This window comes from Mercurialis annua, linkage group LG3 (genome assembly GCF_937616625.2).
Source record: "Mercurialis annua linkage group LG3, ddMerAnnu1.2, whole genome shotgun sequence".
NCBI lineage: Eukaryota > Viridiplantae > Streptophyta > Magnoliopsida > Malpighiales > Euphorbiaceae > Mercurialis > Mercurialis annua.
The window spans coordinates 65,778,843-65,791,125 of NC_065572.1; the positions used below are offsets into that span (position 1 = coordinate 65,778,843).

At 31.7% G+C, this 12,283-nt stretch overlaps 1 protein-coding gene across 1 annotated transcript; it reads left to right on the forward strand.

Annotated features, from left to right (window-relative positions):
* The first annotated feature begins 1,773 nt into the window (after nucleotides 1-1,773).
* On the forward strand, nucleotides 1,774-3,572 carry LOC126671367 (uncharacterized). Its single transcript, XM_050365138.2, has 3 exons — nucleotides 1,774-2,056; nucleotides 2,145-2,267; nucleotides 3,143-3,572. Exons 1-3 carry the CDS (start codon nucleotides 1,819-1,821, stop codon nucleotides 3,325-3,327), a joined length of 546 nt encoding a protein of 181 aa, XP_050221095.1. The 5' UTR covers nucleotides 1,774-1,818; the 3' UTR covers nucleotides 3,328-3,572.
* The last annotated feature ends 8,711 nt before the right edge of the window (nucleotides 3,573-12,283 follow it).

Here is a 12,283-nt window from a genome sequence, read left to right on the forward strand (position 1 = left end):
TTGGAGTTGTCTCTAAAATGCTGGAAAGGAGTTTCTCTGCGAACAATGTTGCGAGTGTGAAGTTTTTCGTTGTTTGAGATAACACACATATATTGGAACTGGGGCAGGCTGCGGCGGGCGCCCCACTTGACCACCAGAATTCTTTAAGGATTGCAATAGAAGTTATAATTTTTGTTACCATCAGCTGTTTCAATTTTCTATTTCCACCCGGAGCCCCACCTGATCAAAACTTCCAACTTTATCACTGAATATGGACCCCACCATATAGAGTCTCTTGATCCGCCATTACCGATAACCATGCACTCAGTTTCTTTAATCATTCTGGCAGAAGTTGGTATGATTTATGAAACTCCGGAGAGGAGCTTCTCCGAGAACGCAGTAGTGCAATTTTTCATGGCGTAGTGCAATTGTTTTGATAATTTTTACTTAATTTTTTTGTTTGATATTGGTTATTCACGCCGATACTCAAGTTTATCCGCTGTTGGACATCAGTGACGATGGATATGTATGTTCTTCCCATCTGTGTGATTTTTCTTTGATCTGCTACTTGTGTTGTGAATGATCCTACAACTATGAATAAAATTTTATCAGCTCACCTTATTTTGCGCGGATGGGCTTACAAATGAATATTTGAGTCTCCGCAATGTCGGTAAGGATCTCGCTCTGGAGATTACACAAGGGTTTGAAGAAGGAAGGGAGGTTCAGATAAGGGTAATGGAGGCTTTAGGGATGGAATTGATCACGACGTGCTATTTGAAAGACTGATTTGTGTTGTTGTTTCTTGAGTGAACTTTAGTTTTGTTTTTGTTTTTTGAGTGAACTTTAGTTTTGTTGTGGTAGAATTTGGAACTTTGAATTTGAAACATGGCTGTTTGTTGGTGTTTTGAATGCTGTGTTTTCTGCATTATGAAACTAATAGCGCTATTGCAGCAAATTACTTCTATATCAACCATACAAGATCCATTTTAATGTATAACATATAGCAACTCAAGTTAATATCTCAAAAAAGTGTTTGGTCTATATGTGATATAATAGTCAGTCTCATTTATTTCTTATATTCTTAAATTTATCTAACTTTACTGTTTTATATGCCATTTCCATTAGGTATATTTATGTGTTAGATGTAATTGACAAATCCGTTATAAATTAGTTTTTATTTTCGTAAAAAGATCTACAAATCAAATAAGTCAGCGTAATAGTTTCGCATGCTTAATTTTAAATTTATCGATTTTTTTTATAAATGTAATTGTTTAGGATTTGAGTTAATGAAATTAGATAAATTAAAAAATTAGGATAATATTCATTTCAGAGTCCCTAACTTTTCTTCTCTCTGGCTAAGCTCCCTAAATACTTTAAAAGTATAACCGGATAACTCCTCCTTTTTCATTAAATTTAGACCTAATTACTTAAAAAAAAACCACCATAAACTTTTTTTTCGTTTATATTCTGACCTTATAAAAAAATTATTTGTACCCAATTTTGTATATTTAGATTTCATCTCTATCCAATACAAAAATATAATTGACAATTTAATAAATTAAAGAATGAAAAAAATTAAAAACAATTAAATAAAAGGTTTTATTATACGTCTAATTAATATATAAATATAAATTAAAGAATTATTTTAAACTTTTTTTCAGGTGAAAAGAGAAAATTTTAGTATTTTTGGGTAGAGATGAAACCTAAAAATCTAAAATTGGGTACAAATGATTTTTTTATAAGATTAGGGTATAAACGGAAAACAAATTCAAAATGAGGTTTTTTTAAATAATTAAGCCTTAAATTTAAGCTAACACCGTCACTTAGATTTTCTTGGAAATGAGCCCCTCGCCACATCGGTCTCGAAGTGGCAATAGTAGCGGCGGTGGTGAGGAGAGGCCAAGATTCTTCGACAACAAAGCCAAAAAGATATGCTGGGAAAACGCTGAAACGGTCGCCGGTAGACACCCTGAGCGGTGGCGCAAAGATGCAGCCGGCAACATTGTCTGCAAACGCTTATGCAATTGCAGTGGCTGCCTCTGCTTTCAATACGATCACATCGTTCCTTTCTCCAAAGGTCAGTTAATTTTTGAATTGGTTAATTGCTGTTTAGGGAAGGAATTAGAATTTTTAGGGTTTTATTTTGAGTTTTGTTTGTGTTATAGGAGGTGAATCTGTTGCTGAAAATTGTCAAATACTTCAATCAAGGGTTAATACTTATAAGTCTGATAAAGAGGTGGTTGATAAATCTCAATTGAAAGGCTATTCTTGTGATATCAAATTCACTGGTATGATTTTGAACCCTTTAATTCTCCTCCTGTTTTTAACTGTTAGCTAGGTTTTCTAATTACGTTAATAGTTAGTGGTTAGTAATTAGTAGTTAGTTTTTAAAATTTTATTAAGCTTGAAATCGAGACCTCGGGAATGTACTGGATTGTTTGTGTTTTTGTGTTGGTTTTCTGTACGATCTCTAGCAAAATGTTTGATTTTTCGCATATCATAACCAACTTATGTAATTCGTTGATATTCCCTGCCAAAAGTTCTTAGTTTTCTCTTTTCAATTCCTTTATACCTTTTACTTGATGTTTATGAAATTGATTAAAACCTTCTATATTGTAATCAAAGTGACTATGTTGTGGGATTTAGATGCAAATGTTTTGATGGGCGGAGATGAAACTAGGTAAGGTCTATGCCTATGTAATATCATCCAAGGCCGTTACGTCTTCTTGTCAGTTTCATTCTTGTTGTTTCAAATGTATTAAAAAAATTGATTGGGAAATTGCACAATTCAGTCTCATTTTTGTTCACGTATTCTATTTCCTTAGCATATACGAGTACCCAAAATGATAGAGGAGAAGATGCTTTCTATCTAGTGTATCATGTCTTTTGCAAAAATTGGCAATACCGAGTATTTTGTAGCTTGGTTGCAAGCTAAACTCTATCGAGAGAGTGAATTTACAGGTATACAGATATCTAAACTAGAGGAAAGTTAAGTGAAATTTGCAACGCAAATAATGTGCTGTTTGTGATGATTTGTTTTGCTAATAAATCATTTTCTAGCCTATCCAACTCGGTTTACCTCCTACATGTAGGATTGGAAGAGTTTCCGTGCAACATAGCTTTTGTTACTTTATTTAGCAATTGATGGTTGTAAAACTTGCAGATAAGGAGCTGGACATAATAGAAATGGGTGTTTACGGGGATGTGATAAGGCCTGGAAACCAGTGTCGTTGCAGAACTGTTGCGGAATTACTTGGCCAAACCAAGTTGAAAGACCGTGTTCCTGCTTGCAAATTACCATATGCTGACCAGCAATTACAGTATCAGGAACCAAAAAATCCTGGCTAATGACTAATTGAAATAACTCAGGATTTTCTCATTCATAAATCTTACACAGGTCAAATGACGCCATTATATGCAGCCTTGAAAGAAATTTACATTACTTGTATCTAAATCAATTGGAAGATGAAGCCCATTGGTAGAATAAAAGTCTATTGGATAGAACACCATTGTTGTATCTCAATATTCTAATCCAGCCCATGGTTGGTTGGTTGAAGATTAAAGAAATTACAATATACTTGCATGTATTATCATTTTAGGCCTCATGCGCTCTCATTTCATATTAAGTATCCATTCGGTTCGAACCGTACCGAATTGAACTATTTTTTCTATTTTCTGTAAATCGAATGAATTACTCAGTTTAACTGATTGTTTTGCTTGAATTTTTGGTTCTAATTGCACTTAAGTTTAACTGATTATTTTTTTCACATTTGAACCGAATTGGAAAATTCAATTCCTTTTATAATAGTAAACTGAACTTTGTTCGGTTTATTTAGTTTGGTTTGATTTTTGTGTACCCTACTTGCAAGTCACAATATAAGGATTTTTTTTTTTTTGGTCAAAGATGGTAATCGACTCTTAAAATCTCAATTGTTAGTTGTTAGTTACTGGGGCGTGGTTCAAACCCACGATCTCTCGATGCACTTAGAGACGTCTTAGCCATTCAAGTTAGGCCCACATTGGCGATATTAGGATATTGATTGTACATGAATGTGTAAGGTGGAATTTGAGAAATACATGCATCATCAAAAAATTGACTGGTTGATGGTGATTTCATGGCTGGTAAGCTGGGTAAGAATAAGTTATTATGCCATTAAAGTGGGGTTTACGCTGCATTTTGTCTCTGCTTGAACTTGGAAATGACCGACATTTGGCATGGTTATTAGGCGAGCCATCAACATTCTGCACAAATTAAACCAAAATGAATTTTCAAATCGAACTGGAAAATTTGGAAATTTTCATAGTATTCTAAAGAAATTCAGTTGGTTTTCGGAAATTAAAAAATACTTCTCATTTTTAATACAAATTAAACCGAAAAATCAATCGAACTCATTGGTTTAGTTCCGATAGGTTTAAAATATTTTAAATTTTTATAAATTTGAACTAATCAAATTTATAAAAACACCCTATTATAATAATTACATGATGTTGGATACATAATTCATACATCTTCTATTTAAGGCTGAGACTTAACTTGCCCTATAAGAACTACTACTACTCGGTTCATTAATAGCTTCAAGCCATTAACTCCACCAACTGGAAAATGTGGAATGTAAGATAGACACTTGGTACTTTGGAGATTGTCGTACCAATACTGGGACCTATATAGTAATTTTTTTAGAATTAAAAATGATAATAATTTAGTGTATAAATTGTGAATATGAATATTGAATGGCTGAATTAATAAAGATATATGCCGGTGTTTTAAATTTATATCAGACCGATGGACTCGAGCAGCTAAAAATATTGGATTGACCATGATTTAAACTAGTTAAACTAAATGATTATTTAAAAAAATTTAAAAATTAAAATGTCTTTATGACATACCATCGAATGAGTCGGTAACGCATTAAATCGTGAACTAGTGGCCGGTCCGGTTTGGCCACCGGTTTGAATTCGAAATACTTATAATGCAAGGAGGCATTAAAAGAACAGAAACCTTGGTGTTATTTGAGTGATTAGGGGACAGAAATTGACAAGTCCAACCAACCCATGATGCTTAAAAGTCTAACAACTCTAATTTAAAATGGAGAAAGTTAGTATAATTGACCAATGAGTCTACAAACATTAACTACAGGGTAGGCTTAAACCCTCAACTCAAGCCTGGACTTTCAAAGTCCACCCATTTGTATTTTATTTAACACAATATATACATTTCTTGAACCCCATTTGCCCTTTATTTAACATAATATATACATTTTTTTTTATAATTGGGGAGGAGGGAGCGCTTGTGGGAGGATATACATTTCTTGAACCCCATTTGCCCTTTATTTAACATAATATATACATTTCTTAAACCATATTGATCATATATAAAAATTAGACCCCAGATTGGCAAATCCGAACACTCTATTCATGAATCAAATTTTTGATCTTTAAGCAATGATCATTGACCAAAAATTATGAGATTAGCCCTTTGACATAAATCACTTGAATTTCTTTGTCTCTATGTTGGTCTTTGGTATCAAGTTTTAGGAATCAAATTGAACCGGCTATTACAATCAGTCTGACCATAGATGGAGCCATGGACTTCAGTCTGGTTTGACTTTTTTCTATAAATAAAAATATATTCGACCGTTTTAAACCAAAAAAATCAAAATAATAAAAAATTACACCTATTTGAAAATTGAATAATCGCAAAAATTAAAGAATATTTAATCAATTAAACTGTAAAAATGATGTTATTTATTACGTAGAGCGTATAATTTACTTATTAATTTATTCAATAAAATTACTATATATATGTATATGTGTGTGTATTAACTGATCGAATTGAAATGTAAATTTAAGTGGGATTATGAGTGCAGTTGTTTAGAAAATGATCTGGATGTTGACTTGACACTACTAGACCTACCTTTGACTTACCCCCACTCCCTTCCATTTTGATTGATTACTGCATGCTATTGTTAATTTGTTATTGTTGGATTTGGTAAGTTTATTCATGAAAGTTAAATTTGCTTATTAATAGCTACTTTGAAGGATATTACCAAACTCAGCAATATGAAATAATGAATTGAACTTACTCCACCTATAAACTAATTGAAAAATTGGTCAATTTTAATTATAACACTAAATTAATGAAACATCTTTTTAATTTGTGTTTTATCTCAATAGTGAAAATGAACCTATTTAAGGATGAATTGGACCTTCAATGATTTTCAATTTTAAGCATGTAAATAATTAATCGGGTAGCACAGCGGTAGTGTTTTTCAATTATTTGGTATTTAAATACTTCTGAATCAATATTTAAATTTTGATTAACATATAAAATCAAAAAATTATGTTAGTAGCGTCTGAAATTTTTTAATTATGTTATTTTGTTATTTGAATTTTTATTTTTTATGTTAATATTTAACATGTAATAATGTAAACAAGTGTCCAATCCGTTTTTAATATCGGTATACTAATAGACAAAAATAAATTTCATTCTTACTTAAATTTTTATGTCAAATTTATAAAAGATAACGATGATTGTATAAAACGATACACTTATATATGTATAATTAAATGGCAAATCATCTCAACAAACTTAAAAGAATTGTATTATTAAAAGATTTTCATCTTTCCGGAAAATAAATTGTAGTTCAATTAATGATCAAAAATTATTTGATACATTTTTTTAAAATGAAGTTCTAAACTAGAAGATAAAAGTTTAAACGCTAAATTAATACATAAATAATTACATCAATGTGAATTTAAATACGACTAGACATTATTAAATGAAAAATAAATAATCAATTAAGCAATCAAACCATTTAATGTTGTATAAAGACTAAAAATGAAAAAATGACTATATTATTGTAAATTTATCTTATTTTACATAATCAATTTAATTGTTTAATTTTTTAAAATTTTAAATCTAAATCCTCAGCTGAAATTTATATTAACTTCTTAATTGGAAAAATACATTCTCATTATTGAAACATCTAACTCATGATCTAAAAATTCAAAAAACAACGGTGAAATTCAATTTAAAAAAAGATCTCTATTATTCAGTGGTTAAAGTCAAGAGGATGCAAGTTTAAAATCTAAAATGAACAGGAAAAAAATGACTATTATATTAAGGTATCCACCACGGATTATTCAATTAGTTCCAAGTGTGGACATTAAACTTGGGATAAAAGACACTTCACAGGTTTGAATCTCATATTTTATATGGGACTTATTGGAAGCACTTGGACGAGTTATTAAAGATCCGTAATAAAAGATTGTGCTATCTCCTTTTGAAGTCCGATCAGATTCAAAAGTGGTAGTAGAGACCTTCAATAACAAGGCACCGGTTTGTAATGATGTTAGTTTAATTGCTCAAGATTGTAATAGCCTTTGTATAGGAAATTTGTGTTGGTTTTGTCCATATAAGCAGGTTGTGTAATTCTGTAGTAGACTAAATTGCTAAAAAGGCATTAGTTGAGCAAGCTTTGGTAACAAGATGGAGGGGGCATTGTCCCCTCAGATATTCAAACTTATGTAATGGCCGATCATGTGGCTTAATTTATTAAAGTTACTTGTTTCCAAAAAAAATAAGAAATTTGGACGGTAGTATGTTAAGACTGGTCTTCAGAGGAATTTATTCAGATGATCGTGTTCCGCTGGGGATTTTTGTATCACAAAAATAATCTATCAAGGTGAAAGATTAAAACAATTAAATTAATTGTGTAAAATTTAGCCTAATGTTTTTTTTTTCTTGCATTAGAAGGATATTAATGTTTGAAGGGAAAAAAACACAAGATTGAATCTTGGAAAACAAGCATTTAGTGATATGATTTATGTTGATTGACCTAGAAAAAAATGGTTCTTGCCAAAAGAAAGGGAAATTATGTTGATATGTCAAAAGGGTTAAAGGGGTTTTTTTTGTGTTAATGATATTTTGTTTTGTGCGAATGCAATGGAGAATGGACTAGTTTTTATTACATAATGGGAGGCAGCAATCATGCCTTAATATGAGACTTCAAGTGATAGTGCTACACAGCACATGCAATTTGCTTAAACAATTCCCTTTTTATTATTTAGCAAATTATACCAAAAGGTGTAAAGCCTATATAAAAAAAGGGAAATAAATAAAGATTACTTTTATTTACCTGATATTTTTATATAGTATTAAATGACACATTGACAAATCTTTTTAATCTTTTTAAAAATTATATTTCAAACTCGGAAATTAATTATATATATGTTTATATAGACGAGGCCGATATAAACAATTTATTACATGTTATGCTTCATTATTGAAGCTTCCAGCTCAAGCTTTCTATATTCAGCTGTTGATCAAGAAGAGAGCATTGATCCAGGTGATGCAAATTGATTGGATGAAATCAGTGCTTAGCTGGTATTAGCTGACAATCCTAGTGAGCAGAGAAAACACATTTCTTGTGTAAAGAGTAGGGGTGGGCATGGACCGGTTAACCGGTCCATGAGGGCAATTTGTAAACCGGTCCATTGTAATACGGTTTTTAAAATTAAAAACCTAAACCTAAAATTTTAAACGGTTAACCGGTAAATCGGTTAACCATAAAAAACGGTTCGGTTTTTCGGTTTTACGGTTTTTAACCATATAACCATTAGAAAAATTAAAGACAAAAAAGATAAAATTTTAATTCTATTTGATTTTTTAGCAAACAAAAAAAAACTATAGAAATTCAAATTATATTAAAAATATAAATCTAAACTATCTTATAAATAGTTAAGTCAATGCAAATATTTAAAACTATTATTATTTATAAATAATTTATGAGTAATATTAAAGCTAGGTTTGTATTTTTTGAATTGTTTGTGGTGTTGTTCACGTCCACTTTCTACTATTTATATACTTAAATATTCCTATTTCTGTTAAGTAAATATTTTAATAAGGAAAACAAATTTCTATTAAAATATTTTCATATATAAATTCTCCTAAAATATATAAATATTCCTAAATAAAATATATGTCAATATATTTTTATAATTAGATTTTATTGTGTATATTATAAAATCCATATTATTTTACAGATCATAAAATATATCTTATTAATTATTAAAAATATATGAATATATATATAAACCGGTTAACCGATTAACCACGGTTTTTAGAAATTCAAAACCTAAACCTAAACCATTAACCATGAAAATTAAAAATCAAAACCTAAACCTAAACCGTTGGACCGGTTAACCACATTTTCCGGTTCGGGTTTCCGGTTTCGGTTCGGTTAATCGGTTTGACCGGTTTTTTGCCCACCCCTAGTAAAGAGGCAGTTATCTTTTCTGTCTTTTCTGTTAGTTTGTAACAGAACATTCCTTGAGTCTATAAAAGAAATGTTCATAGCTTCTTTTTCTGTTGTTGAAAATAATCAATCAATCTTAGAAATCTATCTTTTCTTCTTTCAAATATTCTTTTATGGTATCAGAGCCTTAGCTCTTGAAATTTTCTCAGGAAACAAACACAGTTTTTTTTTCTTGTTTAGCAAAGCTTAATTGTTCTAAGTCTTTTCTTCCTTATTCAAAATTTTCTCAGGAAACAAACACATTTCCTTTCTTTTCTATTAAAGCTTAATTGTTCTAAATTTTTCTTTTCCTACTTGAAATTTTCTCAGGAAACAAACATATTCCTTTTTCTTTTATCAAAACTTAATTGTTCTAAGTTTTTCTTTCCCTACAAAAATTTTCTCAGGAAACAAACATACTCTCTTTTATCAGGAAACAAACATACTTTCTTTCCAGAAAACTTAATTGTTCTAAGTTTTTCTCTCATTACAATGGCAAACAACAATCACAGACCTGAAGAGACCTTATCCAGTCCTTTCTTTCTTCATCCAAACGAAAATCCTTCATTAATTCTTGTTTCAAACATTCTTGATGGCAGTAACTATCATTCATGGTTCAGATCAATGAAAATGGCATTGATTTCAAAGAATAAATACAAATTTGTGGATGGATCAATTACTGCTCCTAATGCAAATGATCCTATCTTTCCAGCTTGGAAAAGGTGTAATACAATGGTGATGTCATGGATTTACAGGTCAGTAACTGCTACTATAGCAGATAGTGTTTCTTGCTTAGACACTTCTCTGGATATATGGAAGGATCTCAGAGACAGATTTTCACAAGGAGACTCATACAGAATTGGAGATATACAAGAAGAAATATATGCCTTTCATCAAAATTCACCGTCAGTCACAGAATACTATACACATCTTAAGGCACTTTGGGATGAATTGCTGAGTTTGAGGCCATTTCCAGTTTGTATGTGCATTCCAAAGTGTGTCTGCAATGTAGCAGATATACTCAGAAACAATTATTCCAATGATCAGGTGATAAAGTTCTTAAAGAGTTTGAGTGATCAATTTGGAAATGTCAAACAACAGATTCTTATGCTTGAACCCTTACCTCCAATTAACAAAGTGTTTTCTATGATAATCCAAAATGAAAGGCAACTTGCTGGCTCCAATCTGAGAAATGGAGTAGATTCTAATGTTCTTCTTTCAAGAGGACCTAATGAATATGGTTATAACAACAGCTATGAGTCCAACATATGCTATGCAAGAGGTAGAGGAAATTACAGCAACAGAGGTGGTTACAGGCCAAATAGTTTCATACCTCAAGGAAAGCCAAAACTATGTTCCTACTGTGGTCACACAGGCCATACTGTGGATATCTGTTACAGAAAACATGGCTATCCACCTGGCTTTGCATACAAACCAAGACCAGAGACTCCATTTGCCAACCAGGTTGAATACAGCAACAATTACATGCCTGATAATCATAATGCCAATGATATTGCAGGTAATGATGGCTATCAACGGGACTCACAGCAATTCATAAAACCTGGAAACATGGAAACATCAACATCCTCTGGAACCATATTCCCTTTTACACAAGAGCAATGCCAGAAACTCATGGCATTAATTCAGAGTGATACACTAAGCTCTTCTCAGAATACTGCTCATGTCAACTCTTTGACAACAACATTCAAACATGAACCAGATAACACAGGTACATTGCATCATTGCCTTTTTACTGCAAGTACATACAAGGATAGATGGATATTAGATACTGGTGCTACTGACCATATAGTATGCAATGCCAGTTATTTTAAATCCTCAAAACATGTGACTAATGTTCATGTCAGACTGCCTAATGGTCAACTAGTTCCTGTAGAACAAGTAGGAGTCATTCAGTTATTGCCAAAACTAATACTCCACAATGTACTGTATGTACCACAATTTGGTTTCAACCTGATTTCTGGAGGAAAATTGACAGACAACAGACAGCTTTGCTTAATCCTTTACCATGATTCCTGCCTCATACAGGAAATGGCTACATGGAGCATGATTGGCTTAGCTAAAAAGCATGAAGGCTTATATGTTCTTAGAGAAAAGGACAATATTGCTCCTGTTTACAGCAATGCAGTACATACTGCAACAAATAAAACCTTGTCTAATATCTGGCATGATAGACTAGGTCACTTGTCTTTTAGTAGATTGAAAACATTAGAAACTATAGATCCAGCTATTCAAGTTTCAAAATTACATGTTTGTGACACATGTCATTATGCAAAACAGAAAAGGTTACCTTTTTCTGTCAGTTCTACTAATAGCAATAAAGTTTTTGAACTTGTTCATGTTGATATCTGGGGACCAGTCTCTACTTGTTCTGTGCATGGATACAAATATTTCCTAACTATAGTAGATGATTATTCAAGATACACATGGATTTTTCTCATGAAACACAAGTCAGAAACAAGGTCTCACATGCAGAACTTCATAGTTTATGTTCAGAATCACTTTGATACAACAGTCAAGACTGTTAGATCAGACAATGGCCTGGAGTTTTCATTCAATGAATTGTACCAAAAGCATGGTATTATACATCAAACAAGTTGTGTGTATACTCCACAACAAAACAATGTTGTAGAACGAAAGCATCAACATATCCTGAATGTTTCAAGAGCTCTCAAGTTTCAGTCTGCTATACAAATGAGATTCTGGGGACATGCTGTTCTACATGCAGTTTATCTGATTAACAGAACTCCATCTCCTGTTATATCAGAGAAAACTCCTTTTGAAATGCTCTACAACAAACCTCCAGTCTATAGTCACTTGAAGGTTTTTGGCTGTCTTGCATTTTGCTGCAATTACTCAACACAAGCAGAAGTTTGATTCTAGAGCTGCAAAATTTTTTTTTTTGGGGTATCCTCCAAACACCAAAGGTTCCATCTTATATGATCTCAATGCTCATAACATCATTATTTCTAGAGATGTCATATATTATG